Below are 25,046 nucleotides of genomic sequence, written 5' to 3'. Positions count from 1 at the left end.
CCAGAGCTCCCTGATCCGTGCCTGTGAGCATCTGTGCTTGATCTCGATTTATTTAGTGCCTTCGTTAGGTATCAGAAAAGCCAAAGAGAGATTATTTTTGGGGTCTGGGAACACTCAAAAATTCTGTCCTATAAATTAACAGCATTTGCTCCTTTGCTTGATGCCATATGGCTTAAGAAAGATGTCGCAAGAGCACCCTGTCGGAGGTTCTAACATTCTAACAAGAGTTTTATGTGCCTGGTCTTAGTCGATGCGTATACAGACACTGGAAACCCAGATGTGGAGATTCACCTGGCTGCGGAGTCCTGGAGTCCTCCCCCCTTCCCCACCCTGGGATTCTTCTCCTCACTCCTATGTCCATCTCCTTCTCTTCTCTGTGCCTCTCGTTCCAAACTGACCCCCTGAACATAGAGCACTTTAAGGGCAACTGAGTTTTGACAGACAGACAGACACACACACACACACACACACACCACCAACCCCCCTCCCCCGCTGACCTCTTTTTTACACACTTAATAGCACTGAGAAAAGACAGAGATAGAAACAGAGAGACACAGAAAGAGACACAGAGAGGAAGAAAAGCCAAGCTTTCTCACAGTGACCATTAGAAACAATAATCACTTTTCCCAGGCCTCCAGAACAGCCTTCCCCTTTGATACCTGCCTTCTAGAAATAGAGAGGAGGGGGAGAAGTGGACTGCCTTTCTTTTAATTTTGAGACTTATTATGTGGCATGGACAGACAATCAAGCAAAGACGCATTTCCTGTGTACAAGGTGGGTGTACAGAGAGGAGCGATGCCTCCTTTCTTGTACCCACAGTTCTGGAAATAGCTGCGGACCTCAGGGCCTCCACCCAGGAGACACTTCCAGATAAGATCACTTGGCACTTGATGCCCTCCAGCCGTGGGGCTCTGTCCTGGGGTGATGAGCCCCTCAATGTCCCCGAGGTCTGTCCCTAACACATTAAGTATTCCACACTCTACCGGGGTCTAAGATCTTCAGGCTCACATTTCCCCACATGTCCAGAATCCTGAGGTTTGGGGTCCCAACCCTGGGCCCGATCCAAATGACCATGGAGAAGCAGCCAGGCTTTGGAGCGGAACAGAGTAAGGAACTCACTGAAGACATCGGTGTCCTGAAGCACATTAACACTTTTGCAGTGAAACTACATGTCTTGGAGGAGAAATGGTTCACAATCGATTCTATGGTTCTAGGGGACACCAACTGGATGCCCTAACATTCTTCTAAAGGTGAAGTGTACTCAAGAGACCTGAGAAAGCATCCTCGAGAGGTGGCAGGGCCATGCTGAAACCAGCAACCACATGAGTACAGACCCTCGCATCCTTGGGAGGCGGGCATCACCGCCCTCCCTCACTCAACAGATACGGAGCCTGCCAAAGTCACACCTGTCGAGGCCAGTGAAGTCCAGGTTGGACACCCACCGGCCCCATTTACTCCACATCTATCTCCGGCGGGACAGGGGAGGAAACTGAGGGCTACGGAGCACGGATGGCAATCAGGAGGCGCTGAGGGCGATGCTCCAGCTGCGTTCACCTCTGTTAAGCCCAGCCTGTGTCACCGGGGAGGGGAACTTCCCATTTACCCCCTTTCAGGTGTGGCCAAGGGAGACATAATCAGCACAGCAGCAGCAGCGATCATTGTGAATGCTGACACGGGTCACCGGTTCATACAGAATGAGGTGCTGGTTTGCACAGTCCCACCCTGAGGGGTGGGCGGCATCTCCCCACCTCACCCACAGGGGAGCCAGGCGTTAGGCCATGCCCCTCGCCGGAGCCCAGACAGCCGTTCTGAGGAGGCACTGGGCAGGGGCTCGAGCTTCTCCAGCCAGTAAATCCTCTAACAAGGGAGAGTGATTAGTGTCGGATGTGGCGGTCGGCTTTTGTGCTGCTGACAGCTCCTCCCTTGAAAGGCCTGGCGGGGCTCATTTCACACGGGCCGGGCCCTCCGTAGGCCTGCTCCCGGCTCCGTAATTATGCCATTTGCCAGTCACCCAGGCCCGCCTCTGAACTCCTGACCCAGCAGTGAAAGACTTGGGATCTCATTACTAATCTCTTAAGCCACCTAGTCTTCCAAAATACATCCATTTAACTTGGAGGCCAAGGCTTTGGGGGTGGGAGCCCGGGAGAGGGAAAACCCAGCACAGGGACTTCTCATGACACGGCCCACGTCCCCCTTCCTGAGGCCTGCGGCCCAAGCCCCGGGGTGGCTTTCCTGGCTGTCCTGTCCGGCTCGGCCCGGGGCAGGCCTCGCTGAGGGTCAGCGGCTGGGCTTTAGGGACCGGGAAGCCTTTGGAGGGGGAAGGGCATCAGGCCCACCTGTTTGTAATTTCAGGGGTGTGGGTAGGGGACGAGGCCTCTGTTTGTTTTAATTATTATTATTGTTGTTGAGAAGGGAGGGGGAAAAAATGAGCAGAAACTGCTAACATCTGGAGGCTGCTGTCCAGCTTACGTGATCTCCCGGCGCAGAGGAGGAACACGGGATCCCCAACCAGATGGTCCGTGGGTGACTTCACGGCCCAGTAAGATGCCGATGGGGTTGGGAGAGGGCGTGCTGGGACCTTCTGGAAATTCTTGAGGGTGAGAGGCAGGAGTTTAGGGGTTCCCAGAAATCTCTTTCCTTTAGGGAGACTCAGATTTTTTTTCCAGCCAAACCTCGAATTTTTCTATTTCTCTCTCCATTCGTTCGTTCGTTCATTCATTCACTCATTCACTTATTTCATTTATATTTACATGTATGTTCCGTATTCATCTTGGTCTACAGGGTGGAAATGGATCCCAGATTTAAAAGACCATAAAGGTAAAACTCCTTCTCACAAGTAGCCCCCTGTGGGGGGAGCAGGGATGTAAAAAGCTCTAGAAGCACCAGAGAACAGCGTGGTAGGATCTGTGTTTGAGGTATGTGCAGGCTGAGGGAGGGGCACAGAGAAAAAAGTTGCCAGGGCAATCTACCTGAGGGCCAGGTCTGAACCGCCAACTCTTGACGTCACCTGGGCTCTGGAGAGCGGAGGCCGGAGAAGAGGCGAGAGAAGGGAGAGAACGGGCCGGAGCTGAGCCACGGCAAACCTGGCTTCCCAGAGGATGTCGACAGCAGAGGCATGAAGGACAAAGTTCGAGATGCAGATCTCCTGCTGCAAGCACAGTTCTGAGCACACGGCTTTTTAAAAACACGCTGTTATCTTTCTGTGTTGCTAAACCTCTTTCTCTCTCTCTCTCTCTCTTTTTTTTTCAGCATTTGTACTGAAAGCCATTCATGCAATTTCACGAATTCTAGATCAGGATCTATAAAAGCAGGGTAGACTCCGGATCAGATCAAAGGGCACTGTGAGCTTCAACCGAAGCATTCCTTCAACCCGAGATCAGAACACAGAGACACTGCCGGAGAAAAGATGAAAATCCTGAGACACTGCCGACTCCAGACAGGAATCCAGAAACATCACGATTTCTATTTCAGAGCCCAGTGGTATCGCCAGTTCTGGAGAAGCGCATTGAGCACTGAAACCCTTCCAGCGCTAGCCCAGAATACTGAGCTGCTCTGACTCCAGAGCACGACCACGCAATTCTGTCTGCTCTAAATCAGGCATCTGGAAACCACTTGCGGAGAATCAGACACGAAAGCCGAAGAACACAACTCCAGTTAGCGTCTCTCCAAAATGCCCTCTACTGGCTCTAGAGTGGAGAACACAGCTGGGCTCTGGAGCTAACGCCTGGGACGCGGAAGGCTCCGCCATTCAGCTCCAAGTCGCACGGACCCAAGCTGTGTGTCGTAGGCATCCCGTACACATCTTTTTGCCCTGTTTCTGGGAGCCCTGAGACGTTCACGGGTTAACCAAGAAAGCGCTGACCACATCCAAGCTGGCTGAACAGTGGTTATAATGGCCGTTTTAACCACACAGGCCAATTCACGAAAGGTCAGAGGAGTGATTTTTCACTTAAAAACATCTGTGGTTGAAAGAACCAGACTTTCTCGAGTTCATAAAACTAGGAGTTTTCTTTTCTAGGTTGTTCTTTTTTGTTTTTCCTCACGCTCCCCATTCCTTTCTCCTCTTCTCCAGCTTTCCCAATGAAGATCGGTGTGTTCCAAGTTGCGCCCACCACGATGTCCGAGTCACGTGCCCTGCAGGAAACCCTCCCACCTGGTGGCAAGATGGCCACGCTGAGCACACTGTCCCTGGGGGTCTCGCTGCCATGCTCAGGATTCTCTCATCCCTTCCTAGAACCCTGGGGAGCCAGGGCTGGAAACTGGGGAGGGATTGGATCCCATGTCTTTGCTTTGGAAGAGCAGGAAGCGCTCTTACCCAAGCAGCCTCGAGCTTGATTTCTCCTAGAAAGAGGCCCCAAAGGATGTGGGGCATTGACTTATGCAAGGAACAAGAGGACAAGGATTGCTTAGCCTTTTAACGGCGTCCTGCTGAGCCTGAAGTGCAAATAAGGGCTTTCATTCTCAAGGACAAGGGCAGCATTGCTCTCTAGTCTGTCCCTCCAGATTTCAGAGACAGGACTAGTGACTGTGACATGCAATCTGGGGCCTTTGCCCACCAAATGCCCCATGGACATGGCTGACGTACATGTCCAGCACCTCACGAGCAGATTCCGCTGAGGAACAGAGACCTTACAGAGTGGTGCTTTCCCCCCAGGGCGCCCTTGGCCGAGGCAACACACATCTGCAGGAAAGCAGGGTGTCAAAGCAGCAGCACGATGTGGGACCCACAATGTGAGCTCTTTGATCATCCCTCCACCTGCCACGTCCCTGAACCTCCACTGAGTAGCGGAAGTCACACACATTTTGAAGTCAAAGGGGATGTGGGTTGGGACCTCAGCCGCTGGCCCATGCTGACAGGATGACCTTGAATCCTTTGGGAAGGTCACACACCTCCACTGCAAAATGAGATGCTGGTACCTCCTCTGGAGAGAGGTCAGTCTGGGGCCCAGGATGTGCTTTCAGGACCCCTTTTCTCCGACTCACACGATGGCATGCACCTTGTCTGCCATGGAGGGGACAAATGAGGGGACTTAAGAAGGCCCTGCTTACTCTGGTCATCCACTGCATGTATCAGGGGACTCTACCCTGCCCCACAAGGGAATCACTTACTGACACTGATTTGTACATTTAAGCCAATCAGACATCACTCAGCAGACATTGTTTTCAACGGCCTGGTTCAATGAAGCCAGAAGCACCCTCTAAGTTCTCCCCAGGCTGGAAACCCTATGGTCGGCACAGAAAATCCCTAAATGTTAAAAGATAGAGCCCAAATCCTTAACCACTCACAGGGGATTTGGAATGAGAAGCTGTGGATGCGGGACACGCAAAGTAGAAGGCAGCTTGTGCTGTGGGTCACTGGATGCTTCCAAAAGGGCTATGTGGTATCAGGAGGGTGAAGGCTGCACATGGGTGGGTGGTCAGAGGGGGCCATATGGCCAGGTGCCATTTGAGCTAGACCTTGAAGGACAGTTCAGCCTCCAAGAGGTGGACAGTTGCATGATGGCTCCTTTGGGCAGGAGAAACGGAAACCCCAAGGCCCCTCCGGGGACTGCCAGTCACCCGTTCTGCCTGGGGTGCACCCGTCCAGCAGTGAGAGGTACAGAGGGACTGACAAGGACCATGTATGGCCCTGCCTGCTCAGGCCTTTGGATGTTAAGGAAGTAGGAAGACACACAGAAAACTTGGCAGGTGAGAGACCACAGGGATCCATGTTTATGGTGAATGATGTACTCCAAGGGCCAAATTTCTCCATTGAAGATAATATGCACACTTAAAAGATTTAAGACACTCTTTCACAAAAAAAGATTAACGTGTCCTATGTCACTTTGGAAAAGAGAAATACTATTTTTAAACAATTGATTGGGACAGATGGTGTGGACCCTGAAGGAACTGGATTGGCTCCTGTCCCGCCACGTGTGAACCTCTGCTTTGGCTTCTGTGGAATGGGAATGTGGTTCCTACTACCCAGGTTGGCTAAAAGGAGGTAAATGCAATGACTGAACTGAACGGATGTAGGTGGCAGTTACTGTAGGTCAAGCATTGCCCCAACTGTATTACCTGTGTTTTCTGGAATTCTCACAATTACCGCTTACTGTCCCCACTGCACAGACGAGATGGCTGAGTAACCCCCCTGAGACCTTCCTGTAAGGGTCAGCTCTGGGATGTGACAGACTCTAGATCAGCTCGTCCAACAGGTAGCCCACTATCCCCATAGGGCTACTTAAGTGTAAATTAAATAAAATGAACAGGTGCTCGGTTTCGCATGCCATGTTTCAGCAGGTGGCTAGGGGTTAGGCTATTGGACAATGCACGTACAGAACACTTCTACTCACTGGAAGTTCCACTGGACAGCTGCTCTAAAGCCTGGACTCAACAGTTCTGCGTTCTCCGGAAGGTCAAGGCCCCGCCCCGAGCTCCCTGACACCTCCAGTTTCTCTGCTTCCTCGCACTACACGGGACTGGTATTCTTTCCCCGGACCCCTTGCTCCCAGGCAGCACCACAGACCTGGAGGGACATCACCCAGGCAGCACTCACATTCCTGAAAGCCGTATCCTGAGAGCAGACCAGCTCTCTCCCCACACTGCTGTGTCCCAGGCCGGAGAGAAATGCAGATACCAGCCAAGCGTGCCCGTTCACCAACAGCACAGACGGGTCCAGTGTGGGCAAGGGCCCCGGGGAGGGCAGGAGCCCAGGAAATCTCTGCGGGACCGACCTGGCACGAAAGCACGCCTCTCGACGGGGGCACCTCTCCCAAGCCCGAAGGAGCCCATCCCTCCCTTGAAAGGACCATGCATAAGTGTACTTAGGACCTCCTGGGACTTGGATTTGGTGGAAACATCAGGGGAGTTGGAAGAGACCCAGGGTTGTGGAGGAAGAGAGGTGAAAGAGCCTGTTTTGGGTCTAGGTCTAGAGATAACACATCCAGGCGACTTTACGAAGCAAGGCTGGTCGGTTGGGGTGGGAGCAGGGGACTTGCAACACAAACACAAACAAAAATAAAACCCAGCGCGCAGCCAAACCTCAGCTCTCCTCGGAACCCCATCCTTTGGGCCTGGCTTGAGAAAGTTTACTTTCAGACATAGGGAAATGAGCATGTGGTTTTGGGGACAGAATTCAATCCCGCCAAAGCAGCGGGCTCAGCACGCCGGACTGGCTCTCTCTTCCTAAGTGCACTGCAACCCCGGAGAGTGAACGCTGTTTACATTTTTTACGTGTTTCTTGGGTACAGAACATGAAACTAAATTACACAGCAAAGGCCGTGCTGGCTACACGCCGGTGCCCCCACTTAAAACAGAAACAATTTAAAAAAAAAAAAAAAGGAAGAGAAGAAAGAAAAGAAAATGAACAGCAGCAATGGAGAGGGTCCTCAGGGGTCCTGAGTGAATGCCAGGGATGGATAGATGGAAGGAAGGAAGAAAGGAAGGAAGGAGTGAGTCTGGTCCTGATTCTGAGAGTGGGGAAAGAAGACGTGGAGACCTGACGAGATGCGAGCAGGGCAGGCTTGGAGGGAAGACAAAAGAATCTTCCTAGAGGGGCAGTGGGCTGGGTTGGCAGGGCCGGAGCTGCTCTCCCCGGAGAACCGGTGGAAGCAGCCCCAACCCACAGAGCCGTGCTTGTTCTTGGGCTCCCAGTCAGGAGGCCACTGGCAGGCAAGAAATGAAGACTCATTCCCTAAACCGGGCCTCCTCTGTTCCACGTGGCACCGTCCCGGCTGGTGAGGACATGGCTCGTGTGTGCCTGTGAGGGCTGGGCACGGACCCCTGCTCTGCGCACGGCTCTCCGTGGCCAGCTGCCTTTGTCTATGGGTCACGGCACCCTGCTGACCGCTGTCCTGCCTGGTTTCAGGGTCCCCGTCCTTTCTTCCACATAGGCTGCTCAAGGGCAGGGCTGAGGTTCACCGGTTTGTCTCCGCCTCCACCCATGGCTGAACACGATGCTTCGGACGTAGTAGGTGGACAACACACTCCTCCCGATTTTCAGTCCGAAGAGCAGAATCGTTTCATAGCACGCAGGGGCTTGAGAAGTTTAGGGAAGTTGCTTAAGCAAAGTCAAATCTTTGTTAAGTGGAGTAAGACCGAGAGACCCAAAGTCTCTCTCTCCTTGTGCCCCAAAGACTATGCTTAAAAAAATAATAATAATGACCAAACTTGGTTGTTCCTAATTGGATGCATCAACCGCTGAAATTTCATCGGCAGAAAGAAGCATTTCATTAGGAAATCTTTCAGCTGATCTTAGAAGGAAACACCACAGTGCTGGATCCATGGTCACTCTTGCAGGCACCTGCCGCGTATGTATTATTACTTCTCGTTCACGGGTAGGAAGCTGGGGAGGAACCAAGAGAACCAGCTTGCCCAAAGTGAGAGGGCTGATATAAGCGGTGGGCGCCGGAGCTGAAAACCCCATGAAACTGATCCGAAATTTCACCTTGTTTTCCTTTAAGACTCTCCTCATCCAAAGCTTTTCAGGGTCAGTCATGATGCCTGGCACTTCTTACGTTCGAATAAATACCAACAGAAGGAGTGGCGGGGGGGGGGGGAGTCTGGTGGTGGACCCGTCTGCCGGGATCATGAGTAATTCTGCTGCCTTCAAGTCCCTGCCAGGCCGAGGCTGCCATGAAAAATTCAGGGCGGTCACAGCGACCAGCCCAGGGGCTCCGTTCTGATGCAGGCGCTGTTTCTTATTCTCCTGGAGGGGTTTCTGCTGCCCCACATCAATGGGACAGGCTGTAACGGGCCACGGGACTTTCTGTTCTGTCTCCTTAGATGACTTGCACATGTGCTCTTGAAAAATATTCATAAACCACCAGGAGAAAGCACATCCCAGGGGTATTTGGGGAAACTGCTTGGAATCTTCTCTGAAATGTCAGTGTGTTCCTTTCGCCTGTCCTCCTCCTTCCACCACGGGCAGAGGCCATCCCATTTCGCCAGCGAGAAGAGAGGCACGCTTTGGTGAAGGTACGTGCTAGGAAAGGAGAACTCTCGGAAGTGACCTCCCCGCTGGGGGTGAGTGCCAGGATTTCCCTCTGTACTTTGCAGATCAGATCATCTGAGTAGCTCTGGAGAACTGCTGGTCCTGGGGGGGGGGGGGGCGGGTGCGGGGAGGGCTGTTTCAGTGGAGGGCCCATAGGGTGGTATACGGAAAGGTAGAGGGAAGGGGGAGGAGGGCCATGGTGAGGTGCTTGGGCTCCCCGAGCCTCAGTTTCTTCATTGCGAGAGGGAAGGAAAACTTCTCAGTTTGACCATGTGCTTTAAAGCCCCAGGACAGGGTCTGGCACATGGGAGGTGTTCGACAGAGGTCTCTCCTCTTCCTCAAACGGACATCTGATTCTGTTAGCCCCATGCTTTTCACCTCTGAAAAGCTTCTCCCTGCACTTAGGATAACGTCTAAATTCCAAGCATCGGAAGGATGTCCCTGCACACCTTTATAAGCACATTTCTCAGCTTTCCCTCTATTTTTTATTGGTTTTTTGGATGTCTGTCTGTCTCCAACTCCTTCCCATGTCTCTCTCCTGACCCCCCACACTCCCTATACTGCATCATAAGGGCTCGTGCAGATCCGTTACTCCTGTGTCCAGAGAACCCAGTGATTATCCACTCCCTGCTCTGAACGTGAGGATAACGAACGCACAGAGAAATGCCCCCTGCTTCCTGGCTCAGACTTGGTGGCCACCGAGGAGTGCTCTTACTCTGTGATTCTCTTACTGACGCTGCCGGGTTTCCTGCATAGAGCACAGGGCTAGCAACACGCCTGGAAACAACCCTGGAAACTGAGCAAAATGACCTCTTCCATCCACAACTGTCCTCTTTGTGCCTTTCTTCTTGCTTGTACCTATAACCCAGAAATAACTAGGCATAGACCTGAGAAATCTTTTTTATACTTTGGGGTCAGCAACTTAAGACATGTCCTAGAGTCCCCCCATAGTTTCATAAACACATTTTGAATGACTTTCTGGAGAGAACAATGCTTCACCTAAGAGGATGAGTGTCTACATGTGGAGTCTATACCACATGGCGGAAACAGTGGGTGGTCTACACAGCAAGCTAGAAATGGTGGGCTAATAATTCAGGTATTGGTGCAGCAAATTCCATATTCTGGGTGTTCCTTGAATGCACACTACGTATGAAAAGATGCAGAAGACATTGGTTCTCCCAGCTGCTCCTCCAGGGTCGCTCACGGCAGCAGGCAGGAGCAGCCCTGCCTGCACCCGAGCTCGTATGATGAACACAGGGGTCAGCACCCTGGTTCTGCCCCCTACAGGGGTGAGTCCCGAAGCTGCTCATCCAACCCTCTGAGGTTGAACCTGGAAAGTGAGAGCAGCGATTCCTATGTCTGTAAGCAGTTTCAGTAGGATTCAAGGAATTTGATGCAGAAGCTGGATGAACTTGATAAATGTTATTTTTATAATTTGTGCAAGGCCTTCAGAAAGTGGGCGAAGGACTTTTTCCTTCCCCACGTGCTGGCTCTTATCCCTGCTGGCTGAGTAAGCTGATAGCACCGTGGTTTCTTCCTCAGGGAAACTCCCTCTGATTCCCACTCCTGGGTCTTTGGCTGCTGTCTGTAGTCGGACACACCCTTCCGATGAAACGGTGAGCCCTCTGAGGGCAGCAGAAGGACCAGCGCCTCTCTGGAGTTTCTTTTTTTTTTTTTTTTTTTCAGAGAGAGATCACAAGTAGGCAGAGAGGCAGGCAGAGAGAGAGGAGGAAGCAGGCTCCCCGCTAGGCAGAGAGCCCGATGCGGGGCTCGATCCCAGGACCCCGAGATCATGACCTGAGCCAAAGGCAGAGGCTTTAACCCACTGAGCCACCCAGGCACCCCCTCTCTGGAGTTTCTTAACATGCCTGGTATGGTCCTGAGGTTGCAGGAGACATGCGCTAACACAACAACGTCTAACTCAACGGAATGTTGACTGAGCTTCTGCAGAAGAGTGAGTCCCTGTGGCCTCTGGGGGAGGGGGAGGGGGAGAAGCCTTACATGAGCGGGACAGAGAATTAACATTTGAACTACCCAATAAGGGGGGGGGGGCGGTGCGAGGTGTCTTCTCTACATTTATTCTTTCACTGTCCACCAGGTCGATGCGGTCATTCCCACTTTCCAAAAGAGGAAACTAAAGTTCCCGAGGAGTCATCTGCTCAAGGTTCCCAAGTCAGAGGAGGGGTGAGGAGGGCAAAGCCACAGTCCCATGATTTCCATGAACTCCCACCCTCTTTACCTACTCAGGTTCCACAGTGTAAGATTCAAATAGATTCCTGCTTGGACCAATGAATAAGAGTATTAATACATAATTTAAGACAAATTATGATTTGTTATTTTAATGGAGGCCTAAAGCATTACGAATGTGCCTAGAAGCTGGTCACAGCAACTCAAGGTAAAGTGGCAAAGGACCGATGTGGCCAAGGATGCGCTGACGGGACAGAAAGTCAGAGAATCGATTTCAAAGGAAGGAGAGATGTCTAGACTCTCACGGCCTTCTAAGGCCAGGATCTCCCATTCGACCACCCGCTCAGCCCGAACGCCTTACTGTGGTGAGCTTAGTATATCACACGGCGCTCCGTCCCCCTGTGGATGCTGCTCGTTCTTAGAAAGGTTTTCTTTATTTTGGCCCTGAAACTACTGCCCTGGAAATGCTTGGTCTAAGCTTTACCCTCAAAGGATTAACCAAATAAATTGGTTGGATGACTGAAGGTCTGTAATCCCTGGAGAGCCCTGTGCATTCCAGATAGTCAGTATTTCCATTTCCTCCTTGGGCCACTGCAGAAGGAGGGGGGTGCCTGTCCAGATAGGAGGAAACGGGCTGGGGTAGAACCGCTGGGGGCGGGGGCAGGAGGAAGCAATATCTACATCTCATTTTGGCAGCCTATGGTGTAAAACACTAGAGAAATGCAAAACATGGAGACAAAATTAGGACAAGATGAAATTTTTGCAAGCACTTAACCCAAACCATTTCTGAGGTTCCCTGAAGAGAGATAACTCGATTCCTCCAGTTCATTTCCATTTTTGTTCTGTCTCAGGGACTTCTTGAATTCCAGCTGGGCCGGGAAGGTGCGTGGCCAAAATATCCAAAGAATGTCTCTTATGAGAGGGTGTTCAGCCCAGTTTGCACACTGGAAGTTCTGATGGCTCTGATAACGTCTGCATACACGACTCAGGGCTTGGGGTGGAGTAGCATAGCCCTAACCAAATTTGGCGATCTTGTTGGAGGAGAATGGACATGCGAGAGACTGGAAATTATTAGAAGCTAAGAGCTTTTACAGAATTGAAACTCAAGTTTTTAGCAGTTCTCCAGACTCACGAAGCACGATGAGTGTGGCTCTGAGGCCATCCCAGTGAGAATCTGCCAGCTTGTTCTGATGGGGCCACTCCTCTTGATAGGATTCTCACACCTCACAAGCCCGGGGTGGGGGTGGGGGGGCTGGTTCTTCCACTCTCTGGTTTCTCCTGAAGGCTGCGGCACAGAGGTAGACACCTATCCTACAAACACCTGCCTTTACCATGTTTATGGCATCAGGGGGAGTGACAGGGAGTAGGACAAAACAGGCTTGTAAAGAGGAACAAAGAACAATTGTGGTCCCTTCATCCCTCCCCCCAAGTTAAAGGAGTGTCCAAGTGAATGCCCACCAGGGGACCTCAGAACAGTCTGCCTGGAAGGGAGTGGGAACAGCCTGAACTCAGAGGTATGGGAAGTGCCCAGGAGTCTGCTAGAGGAGAATCCAAGTGCCTCAGGGCATTTGCACAGTGACACCAACAATAGATCTACCCTGCTGCATTTCTTCCTGCTTGCTTCCCAGTGCAGTTTCCCAGGCGTCCACTGACTTCTGACTTACAGAGGTGACTGCATATTCCCAATCTCACTGGCATCTTCTACAAGATCCTAATCTTAGAGTCTTCCTTTCTGGGCTGTGTGGCTCTGGGGAAGGCACTCTGCCTCTCAGTGTCTCCAAGACAGGGGCTTGGCCGTGGAGCGTGGGAGGATCCAATGCAATGGCCGGTGCAGCCCGATGACCCTGCACTGCTTTCCACTCTCCCTGGGACCCAGGGTCCTACATGGGAATTTCAGGTGTGTGTGCAAGCACATTCATGTGTGGGTAAGAGAGACAGAAAAAGAAAGGAGGAAGAGGAAAAAGGAGATGGTTAATGGCATCGGGGGAAGGCGAGGGGCACGTGGTGCGCCTAAGAACCTTGCAGCTCCTTCTTTCAAGCCATCAGCCTCTTCACTGGAAGCCCTGACTGGACCAAAATTAACCAGCAGCCTCCTCTAATCAGTGCCCAGGGTAATAATGAAGGCCACGGTCATATGTCCTCCTCCTCTTCTATGCGGTCAGAAGGGAGCCACCTTTACACTCCAGGGAGAACCTCACCCAGATTCACACAGGCTGTGTGTGCACCCGTGCACGGGCATGACTATGCATGGTGGGGTTGTGGCGGGGTGGGGGGGGGGCAGTGCGTGAGTGACTTCTAGGCATTTGCTTTCAGTCGGGGAATTCAGGAGACTTTTGTTCTGCCGCCCTCCAGGCTGCCTGCCTGGCCCTGCACCCAGCCGGCAACACACCCCCTCCCCTGACCCTGTATTCTCCAGCGAGCTGATCTCATTATGGCAAATTTAGTTACAGCTGAAGTCTCCTTGTAACAAAGATTATGTCCAAGCCCAGAGTAATGGAACCTAGTCGATTTCATTAAAATAAAATTGGTTACAATGAATAATTCAATAGGATGATTTTGTTTCCTCATCTCCTCTTTGTAGATCGAAGAGCTAGTATTTATAATGATTTTTTGAAATTGGATTTTTGTTTAGGAAGAGATAATCACCCATAATTCCTGACAGCCCCTCCTCATAGGACTGGAGTAATTGCCCGGTGAAGTCTGCTTTCGAATGCTACGGCTGGACAGTTCCTTCTCTCCTTTCTCTTACTTCAGCGGCCATAATAACACTTGGGGTGGTTTTGAAACACAGCTGCTACCTCAGCTCTTGCTCATGTGAGATTCCCAGTGTGTGAATTCCCTTGTTCGAATGACGTTTTTTAAACATTTCTAGAACCGGTTGCTAGTGCTGAATTGGGAATTCCTGGCGCTACTGCCGGCCGGCGCTGCTGTTCCTGAGCAGGACCTTCCGTGCCACAGAGAGGTGATGCACCAGCATCTTTGCTTGGTGGTGCTCATTTGCACTTGTGTGTGTGTGTGTGTGCGCGCGCGCACACACGTGTGCACGCATGCATGCATTAACAGTCAATCAATAGTCAATCAAACACATGTTTCCGGAGCGTCTAGTGTTGTCAGGCCCACGCTTGAAGATGAGACAAAAATGAATGTAACTCAAAACTGTTCTCCAAGAACAAGCAGCCTAGGGGGAGCAAGACGTGCACACAGGTAATTCAGGTTCAAGGTGACAGGTGCAACCAAAGAAGAATTCAGCAAGTACAGAGGTAGCACGGGGAGGATGAACCCTAGACACCCACTTCTTCATTCGTTCCTTGACTCATTCATTCACTGGGCTGGCACTATGCAAAACTCCCTTCCACCTGACTTAGGGCAGTCAGAAACGAATGCAAACACGTAAAATCATCTAATGTGTGTCAACACAAGCAAACAGACAAATGAGAAAATGGCCAAAGAAAGACTGTGACTTATAAATGAAGCGGACCTATCTTGTACCTTGCCCAGGGGTTTTTCACTGGGCCCCAGAAGAAGATCGCATCTCTCTTTCATCTAAAGAACACCACCCCCCAACCCCACCCCGCCGCCCATCCAGTCCGAGTGAGGGAAGCAACACAGAGAGGAATGGCTGGGAATCATGACTCATCTGCGAGGCCAAGAGCAGGTTGGCCTCTGAGATGGCCACTGGGCCAGGCAGTTGGAAGCACTGAGTCGTGTCTCTGGGAAATGGGAGTCTCGGAAGAAGGCAGGTGCTTGCTCACCAGGATAATTGGAAAGGGGGCTCTGGGGACACCACGGCCATCCCTAGAATCACACAAGCGCTGGTGGCCCCAATCTCTTGTTCCCTCAACTAAACCTGGCAGACCCCTGGGGCAAGAATCCTGGAACATAAATAGTGCATTAGGGCACTGAGGAGTGAGTCACAGCTTTTTAGAGTGGGGAGGTCCCTGGAGATCATCAAGCTCAACTACCCTCTAACTTAAAGATGGGGGAAAATGAGGCCCAGAGAAGTGGGGAGATTAACCCAAGGCCATATAGCAAATTCATAATAGAGTGAATTCATAGGTGAGTGCTCAAAGAGCACACAACTCAGCACCCTCCTCCAAGGGGGAAAAAAAAAAGCAGCCCCCCCCAAAAGAATTTGCTCTTACCCCATTGAATTCCAGTGGTGTATCCAAAATGGAATTCTTTCACCAAATATGAATTATAACAGGTAGAGAAACAGGAGGACAGGCTTTACCATACTATGCACACGGTCCCTGCATTTAACCATCCATGTCTCATCCCTGACAAATGGTACTCGTGAGGTCCGGGGATTACATTTGGTTTGAGATACAGTCAGGGGGCCACATCCAGTGACATTACATTTGAGGATGGCAGCCCGTCAGGACAGAGCAGAGACACAGAACATCTGTAGGAAATGTCACACCTGGCTGGGAGCTTACCTGGGAGGCTGCCGGCTGACCGATGATGACCCAGCCTGGACACTGCTGGTCCTGATGCGAAACTGAAGCATTGGATGCCCACTGATCCAGGAACCCCTGGGGCGTGTAGACCCCACAGTCCTTGATGCTAGTTTTTTGTTCAAACTCCTCACACACGCCATCACCGTCATGGAAATAGCACCGGCTGGGTTCATCTGCAGGAGATGGACAGACAAGGAAGAGAACAGATAGATATTTGTTCTTTGGTCTCAGCTGAAATCCACAGTAGTGGGATAAAACCAGTAGAATTATCAGCACTGTAAAGCCCGTCATCGGTGGTCATGAGGGATTATTATTCACGCTTAAAAAAGGAGATCCCTCCATTTGTGACAAGATGATGAACCTGTAGGACATGATACTAAGTGAAGTAAGTCAGACACAAAAGGCCCACTAGTGGACGAGTCCACTTGAATGAGGACTAGAAAGTAGTGAAACTCATAGGAGGAGAGACTACAGAGGTGGTTGCCAGGGGCTGGGGGGAGGGGGAAATTGTTGAGAGTTACTGTTCAATGGGTACAAGGTTGCCGTTATACAAGACGATGTAAAACATCACTAAACTTCTGGCTAACCTGTGCTTATGCATATATATTGAGTATATGCATATATACCAATATATGGTTATATTGAGTATGTGCATACTTGCAAATTTAGAGCGTCTATCTTGTACTACATATGTTTGAGCACACACATTCACAAACATAAACCCCAAGTGAGCCCCACAGCCACCTTTCTAATTTTTTCAGTCCTCCAGATTAGGACTATTGCCCAAAGTTGGGGCTCCCGGTTGGCTCAGTGGGTTAAACATCTGCCTTTGGCACAGATCATGATCTCAGGGTGCTGGGATGACCTCACTTGGGTTCCCTGTTCAGTAGGGAGTCTGTTTTTCCCTCTCCCTTTGCCTTTCCCCCCAATTCATGTGCACTCACTCTCTCTCTCAAATAAATAAATAAAATCTTAAAAAAAAAAATAACCTGCCCAAATTCACATGGTGTATTCATGTCAGATCGTGGTTTCAAATTCAGACTTTTACCTTCCAAGTCCTGGGTACATTATCTGACACCACAGAACTTCACAGTGGCAAACTGAGGTTTACTGAACTCCAAAGAGAGGTCTGTGTAACCTAACTGGCTTCATTCCCAGCTCTCTAACTCAACTGCTCTGGTATTTAAGACAAATCTCGGGGCGGCTGGGTGGTTCAGTCGTTAAGCGTCTGCCTTCAGCTCAGGTCATGATCCCAGGGTCCTGGGATTGAGCTCCCATCCAGCTCTCTGCTCAGTGGGAAGCCTGCTTCTCCCTCTCCCACTCCCCCTGCTTGTGTTCCCTCTCTCGCTGTTTCTCTCCCTGTCAAATAAATAAATAAAATCTTAAAAAGCAAAACAAAACAAACAAACAAAAAACCAACAACGACAAATCTCTTTTCCCCTCTGGGCTCAATGAGATAAGAGGGTCAGTGTGCCCAGCGTCCGGGAGCCCTTTCTGTCTGCTGATCCAGGCTCCCCAGGGCTTGGTAGTTAAAGTTAAAGGCCAAGTGAGTTCTCAAGCTCCCATGTAATTCATATCACAGCAGCGACAACTTAGAGCTGCAGCTGGCCACAGTGACTCTTGGTGGCCAGGAGACAGATCATGGAAGCCTGGAGCTGACAGGTGCCTTCCACGGAGGCAGGAGCCATGCACGTGGCTCGCTGTTTCAGCACCGATCAATACCAGGAGAAATCAGAATGCAGCTGTCTGAAAGAGAGCCCTCTGCCCATCTGTTAATAACTCAAACGTCAGGTTGTCTGTGCTCTTTTCCCAATACTTCTGGGAAAAACTAAATACCCCTTTCCGCGTGGGTTCCTATTTTGTGAAGATCCCTACCCCAACACTTAACTGTGCCAACCTAGCTACACACTACAGCTGCTCTGAAAGACGGAGCTTCTTGAAATCTGGTCCCTACGCGGTGTCTTCAGGTGAGCCTAAAGTCATCATCCAAACTAGTGACGGAGACGCTATGAGAAACTACGTCCAGGCAAAAGGCACGTTTCCGGGGAAAATCTGAACATCCCAGGCATATCAGAGCATAGAGTCATCCTAAGGTTACTGCTTGGCCTAGGACATCCTTCCCCTATTTTACTCTAAAACCACAGAGTGGAGCCCCGTTTCTCATCAGGAACTGACTTCGGTCCCTCTTATTGGCTATCTAACTTTGCACAATTAGCTTCACCTTTCAGCCTCTGGCTTTCCATCTGTAATACAGAAAGGATGGTCCTAAGCACTGTAGTAATGTTGTATGGTGACAGATGGTGACTACACTTATCACAGTGAGCACTTGAGTCACGTACAGAATTGTTGACTCAGTATGTCGTACACCTAAAACTAAAATAACATTTTATGTTAATTATACTTCAACAAAATGAAAAGAAAGGAATGATCGCCCCAGCCAGGAAAAACCTCTCGGGACACCCACAAAACTCACATAGGACGTGGACATAAACATGCTTTGTATATTCTAGAATAACAGTCAAGAGAAAACAAATATTCTTCTTTTAAGGGGTCAATTGATTTCTAGCTGGCTGAATGGAATCACCTTGTGAAATCAGTATTCACCTAAAACACTCTGTGCGGCAGCCCGCCCACCCTACCCCCAGAAAGAGCCAGGGTCAAGTAGAATTACAACTTGGAATTCTAGGATGCTGACTATCTGAAAAAGGAGTCTGTGAATTCAGGGGCAGCAGAATGTTGAGCCCCTTCCAAGCTCAAAAATCCCTTGTTTATTTCAGCAAACAGTTTATAGAGTGAAACACTATCAAAGGAGCCAGAATAAATCAATTCCTTATAATTCAATTATTTAAGGATACATCTGAGCCAGCTGAAGACTCCAGTGGCCAGTAGCATGCCCGGCAGCTCAAGGATGGAGAGAAGACAGACTCAGCACTTCTCAGTAGCTCCAACCTCTTGGTGAACGGGGCCAACTTAATATATGGTAAAATGTAGAATGGATCCCAGAGTGACCAGCCGTTTGTCCAGACGTTACTCTTTCGAAATTCAATCAAGGGAATTGCAAAAAGCACAGGTTCAGATCCTAGCTCTGTCATATATAAGTTGTATAAGACTTAAATAACCTAATCTCTCTGAACTTTATTTTCTCATCCAAGAAAAGAAAGGGAGGTAGTAATATATTTACCCAGTGTTGTTGGAATGATTTCACGAGATGGTATGTACAATGCCAGCAACTTCACCCATTTTAGCTAAGGGGATACTGAGAGCCAGAGGCAGTAAGGAGTCTGCTTCCAGATCAGAGGGAGATGGGGGCAGAGCTAGAAGTAGGAGCCTGGCCTTTTCAGACCTCAGAGGGAAATGTCCCCTTTGCCCCGTGTTCCAGCTACAGAATAATGAAACCACGTCCTTTTGAGGATAAGATCGTGGGGTTGCTTGACTGCTGGAACTACATTCCCCCCCTCCAACACCAAGACAGGGAGCGTAAGATTATAATAAGGTCATGTAAGATCTACTCTCTAAGATGACTTAATTCATATTCTCAGCAAAGAGACCTCAAGAGTGGCAGCAATTAGGGCTAAGTTAGGAATTAGGGCTGAGTTCTCATGAAGGCCAACTTCTCCCTGATTATGTTTGAGACCTCTGTATTTCTGTCTGCTGGGACTTAGAAGAACCAGGGAATGAAGGAGAGGTAGGGGTAGGCACCGTGGGTAAAGAAGTGGGAAGGTATTCCAGTAGATTACAGATAGACAGATAGGCAAGTGGAGACAGAGTTAAGAGAGAGATAGGAGGTGGAGGAGAGAGAGAGAGAAAGAGACAGAATAAATATGCCTGGTTTCTCCCTCAAGATTCTGCTGACAAAGCTACCATGAGCCACTTTTTGAAATAACAGCCTTGGACTCTGCTACTCATTTTCTCTTGCTACTGGAGTCCCGGGGGCCCTTCCGCTACGTCTGCCAGTCTTCATCTGGGGAATTTTCTCTTCCTCTCTACTCCCATGCCCCAAGCGCTGTAGAGAACAGAGCGAGGAATGGAATAAAAATGTGTGGCCAGGAAAAACAAAGGCAGCAACAACAACACAATAAAACAAAACTGTCCTTCCCGTTTTCATTACATCCATTTACTTGGTGCTCGTTGAACACTTTATGATGGTAGCTGAGCAGGTTATAGAGAAAAGGGTTTGAAGTCAATACCAAGGTCAAACGATCACCCTGCCACCAGCCTTTCCTGTAGTAGCTAGGTGGCACGAATCATCATACAGCCTCCTGGACCGCTCAGCCAATAACTGTTGGATGAATGAATGACTAAAATCTAGCACTCCCAATGCACATGTTCCTGTCCAGGCATGGTTCACACTCTGCGCCCTTGGAGGAGTTTCTTTAGGCAGGGTCTTAGGGTGGGGGGAGAGGGGCTGAGATGCCAGTGGTAACTGGCTTACAATGGGCTTGCGCTGGGCAGTATGATTTCCCCACCTCACCCCTTCTTCCCCTGACATAAGAGAACTTGTCTCAGACTCCGTCCCTCTTGTGCAGTAACACATTTAGAAACCGCTCTATCCAGCTAGAGGACCTGACGTGGGGCGCAGGCATTGCCAAATCTGTCATCCCCAGCTGAACTTTCCTGTACTACTTTCTTTTCCTTCTGGAAGAAACGCACTCAGCTCCAGGAGCCCGAGGCAGATGGGCTCTCTGTAAGTGGACAGACACAGATGCTGCTGCTTCTCATTGACTTAATTTTCAATTTCCATCTGTCTGGAGCATCAGGATGAAGCTATGCCCCTGCATTCCTGAGGCTTGTCTGAAGGACACTATTTGAGATGGTCAGAGATTAGTACCCCTACTTGAGAGCTTGGAAGCCAAGTCTTAGGAAAATGAGATGAGTTTACCTTGGCATGTAAGCAAAGCCTGGGGTTTAGGCTTTTGTCAAGAGTTCTTGTCCTTAAAGTCAGAAACCCTGGATTCAATCTGTCCATGATTACCAGGTAACCTTGAATCGATTTACTTAGAGTGGGACGACTTCAACCCAACTGGGGGACACTAATGACCTTCCGCTTGATTAGAAAATTGTGAATTTGTAACACCACTAGAATCCTTGAGGTGAATGAATAAAAGAAAGAGCTGGAGAGTTCACTGCTGGGAAAGGAAGCAGGTACTTAAATTGCTCTTGTCAGCTCAGTACAAGATCTTAAGAGGATTTCCACAAGCCCTCATCTCAAGAATCTTGAAGACCAGATAATCATAAGCTATTGACTACCGCAAAAAGGAACTCAAGCCAATGTGTTCTTCAAACAAGGCCTGAGATAGTGGATATTCCTCAGGATGGTGGGATAATTTAGTAGAATTGAAGGGCAACTATTCTAACCCCAAATACATATCTGCCCATGCTGTGCTTCACATGTAATGCTGTGACAGATTCCCCTGCTTAGGGAGATCATCTTCCCTAGCTTGGCATGCAATCCTCCACAACGAACCCGTCCCATGTTCCAAAGCAGCCATTCCCCATCATTCCGTCATGCCGTCACACGGGTAGATTCCTCTGCCTAGGATCTATTTCTCATTTTTCACTTTGCTAACTCCTGCTGGATCTTCATATACAGCTAAGAGCGTCTCCTCTGGCAGGCTGTCTCCATCCTTCTCTCTCACTGACTCCCATCCTAGCTCGATTAGACAATTTTCCTCTGTGCTCCTTCTCACAACTCCCAGATTCACCTGATCTAGCTTTGGCCAACCTATGAACAAGACCCTCTTTCAGCCATCCCAGCAGGCAAGAGGTATCTCGGGGTACAAAATTGCTGACCCTCATGTCCATAGTTCCAACTCATAGCATAGGATCTAGAACGAAGGAGGTGCCTGACAAACGGGTGAGGAATAGAGGAGTGGATGAATGACAAATGAATGCAATGGATGCTTTATATTTACTATCAATTATTACCAGTTTAGGCATGTTCTCAACTAACCAGGTGTTGATATACTTTTCTGTGATACGATTGCTGGCGATGTCATGAGAGTACCATATACCAGATTTCATCAAAACAGAGGTATCTTCTTCTAGTGGAATGACATATCTTGTTGAAAAGATTGACGAGCTTCACTGTTAAAGTTTGAAATTAAATCTTCAAACTTGGGGACTAATTGCAGTTTTTCTAAAACAAACCCCAAGGGGTGGTCTCACAAATGTAACCATAATATCCAGTGGGACTACGAACGGAGTAATCCTCTTGCAATCATTTCAGCAGGCAACAACCAAGATGCACTAAGGCCTTCCGAAGATTCAGGAAGGAGGATCATTATTATCCCCAGCTAAGATAGCTTTTCACTGCCTGATGAGGACTGGAGAAGAGAGTCAATCCTCGTTATCAGTATTTATCTGCTCAGTATCTGCTCTGTGTCCTTGCTGGTACTGGGGACACACTGACGAATTAGACTGGGCTCCTCCCTTCTGGGTAGAATCAATACTGCTTGGGAAAACAGGAAAAGGCTTCCTGAGAAGATGGTTTGGGGCAGTGTTTTGGAGGAAGAAAAGAATTGGGGGATGTGAAGGGCGGAGTATGAGCGATAGATGAGCCTCAATCATTGTGTGTATATGAGGAAGCTGTCAAGGTTAGAGTTGCAGGAGAAGGATGAGTCCTGGAACTGATGAACTGAAAAGCTGACCTGAGGCAATGCCACGTTGAGGCATTTGAGTTTTACTGTTTAGAACTGGAGAGACTTGAAGGTTTTTCTGACAGGAATACCTGTGATTTTCATACTCTTAGAGGCAGTGAGGTAAAAGACCTGATTTGGTTTACTAGGTGTGCCTTTTACTATTTATACGACTTTGGGAAAATTACTTAGAATTTCTAGATCTTGCTTTCTCCATTTGAATAATGGTTGAAGGAATGAATGTTTACTGTGATGCTCAGATCACCTAATAATACATATGATTATAGAACAATCCAAAATATTTGCTTAGTTTCTTCTCTGTGCTAGGTGCTGGAATAAACTGTAGGTCCAGAGTAGTAAATAAATCATCCATGACCTTCATCTCATGGAACTTATAGTTTAGTGGCAAATGTAGGTGAGGCACTCGGGACATAATAGGTGATCAGTAAATGGTCTATGGCAATGATGATGATCTTGGAGTTGAAAGCAATGATGTCATTTCCTGTATGGGAAAGCTGAGGTTCACAGAATCAAAGTGATTTGCTGAAGCCTTTAGAGAATATCTCTAGTAGAGACAAGACTAGATCATTGGTTCTTGAACTCATAATGCACAATGGCCTTTCGACTACACCATGCCGATTTACCAGACTGTGTTTTCAATATATAATTCTGGCAACAAAATAGTTTGTTACCCTTAACCAAGTTTCAGTATTCCTTTAGGGAATCTCCATTTTGACTTTTCACAACAACCCTGGTGTGGTCCAAATATTAGTAGTCTGAGGAGCTTTTGGGGTTACCAAGTCTCCAGCCCATCAAGGAAAAAACAAACAAACAAAAAATACAAAACTCTTCACAGGTGAGAGATTTAAGTAATAGGAAATGTAATGTAAAACTCAGGGAGTAAGCAAAGAATTTGAATGCATGCTCTCCTGATATGGGCTACCTTCCAAAGGATGGTAGGATTTACCTGTCTTTCTAAACTTCTTGTCTGTGAAGCTTTTTAGAAATTAGTACATATCTCTATTTCCAGCTGAGGGAACAGTGATTGGCATTAGGATATTCGGGTAGTCCAAATGATTACTATTTTCTGTATTTTTTTTAAACACTAGAAAAAATAGTATTTTTAAATTCAGCTGTTTGTTTAGGGATGGGTCCAACCACAACAAGCTTCATGCCACATAACAATTCATCCAGACAACAACAACAAACGACCAAAAAATGCACAATCTTTGTGTCCAAATAATAGTTTCTTGGAACATAGGAAACTGGAGTGCTTAACCCCCAAAGGTTTACAAAGGGGAAGCTTGGCAGGGAGATGGTGGTGGCATATTGGCATATGTGGCCTCCAGAACAGAAATATCTGGACTTTATATCGTCTATGTTTCAAAGGCTTCAAGGCAAACCCACACTGCTGACCTCATTTAATTCTATTCAACCCGGGGTTTGTTCTTAACCTCCTCAACTGGATCAGTCCGTCCAGAGTACAGAAGGCAGGGTGGTGAAGGGCTTCTAAAGAACCATGAATCCGCTAACAAGTTTCAGATGCTGGTTAGGTCTACTGAATCGGAGGAGCTTAAGTTGGTTTCTGGTTCCTCCAAGGTTGGCCATATACCAAAGTGGGCCAGAAATGCCTTCCCGTGTTTCACTGTGACAACCAGGCATCATCGAGTAAACAGAAAGAACTAGGAAAACAAGAATGGATCTGCATATAGTCTCACATTAACACTCCCATCCCACACCCAGGCCTATCACGGAGAGCACCCTCTGCGTACAGCCTGGTCCTCTGTCCACTTGGCCCTTATGATACTCTCTTAACTGGTTTGGGTCTTCCCCATTTCCCCAGAGTTATAACCTACAGTGATTAATCGATGAGGAATTTAACTATGAGGGTGTCTGGAATACGTAGTTGACTTCTGCAAAATGTGAACGTCCCACCTAGCACTCAAATCCTTCTGTACGCTAGCTCCACTGTCTTGTCTATCCTCATTCCCAACCGTATCTCTGTCCTGAAATGCACAGTTTCTTCCCAGAATTCACAGCTCAGAGCTTCTGTCCTTATTTCTTTAGCCGAGAAGGCTAGTCTCTGCCTGAATCTCCCATCTGGACTTGACTCAGACATTTTTAACTCTAAGAAGTCTCACCGGTTACTCTTTCGTACTGCTACCTGTCCAGTACAAACGGACCCCCTTTCCTTCCTGCATCACTCTTCTCTCCTTCCAAACCAGCAAAACAGGATATGGCCTATATAAAAATGTTAGTTAAAGAAATACGAAAATTGAAAAAAAAAATAACCTCTTTTCATTCCACATCTCCTTACCACCATGTCTCCTCCTTCACACTTCTCTTTCCACGATTCATGGAGCTTATTCAGACCTTCTCACCTACAAGTCACTCTTCGGTTCTCTCCAATCTGACTTCTGTACTCGCCACTCTACCAAAATCAATCTTGTCCAGATCACCATTGACCTCAAGGTGGCTAAAACCATAACATCAAAATCCTCGTCTTGCTAGACTGCCTTGAAGCATATAAAGAAGCAACCCCTTCCTTTCTTCCTGAAGCATTCACTCATGCATTCCATGGCACATGCTATCCCATTTCTTTCTGGCTCCCAGCTTATCCCACATACACTTATTTGCTGCTTTCTGCTTCCCTGGACCTCTGCTAAATGCTGCCGGGCTTCAGGGACAGGCCTTAGGTCCCCTTTCCTATCTACCTACATTCGGTCATTCAGTCCTCATTTATACTAAAAATGTTAAAATATCTATGTGTCAATCTGTCTCTTTAGAAATGACATC

At 48.8% G+C, this 25,046-nt stretch overlaps 1 protein-coding gene across 1 annotated transcript in view; it reads right to left on the bottom strand.

Annotated features, from left to right (window-relative positions):
- The window catches only part of PAPPA (pappalysin 1), a gene marked incomplete at both ends in the record, with an annotated part of 234,337 nt that overhangs the window by 76,218 nt on the left and 133,073 nt on the right, over positions 1–25,046 (bottom strand). The window contains one exon of the mRNA XM_080820674.1: positions 15,595–15,788. Within this exon, the coding sequence (XP_080676800.1) occupies positions 15,595–15,788 (194 nt within the window). The remainder of the gene's footprint in view (positions 1–15,594; positions 15,789–25,046) is intronic.

The sequence above is a fragment of the Martes martes genome, assembly GCF_963455335.1.
Source record: "Martes martes genome assembly, chromosome: 12".
Taxonomy (NCBI): Eukaryota; Metazoa; Chordata; class Mammalia; order Carnivora; family Mustelidae; genus Martes; species Martes martes.
Note: the sequence above shows the minus strand (reverse complement) of the source record. Positions and strands in the feature narration are given on the sequence as shown.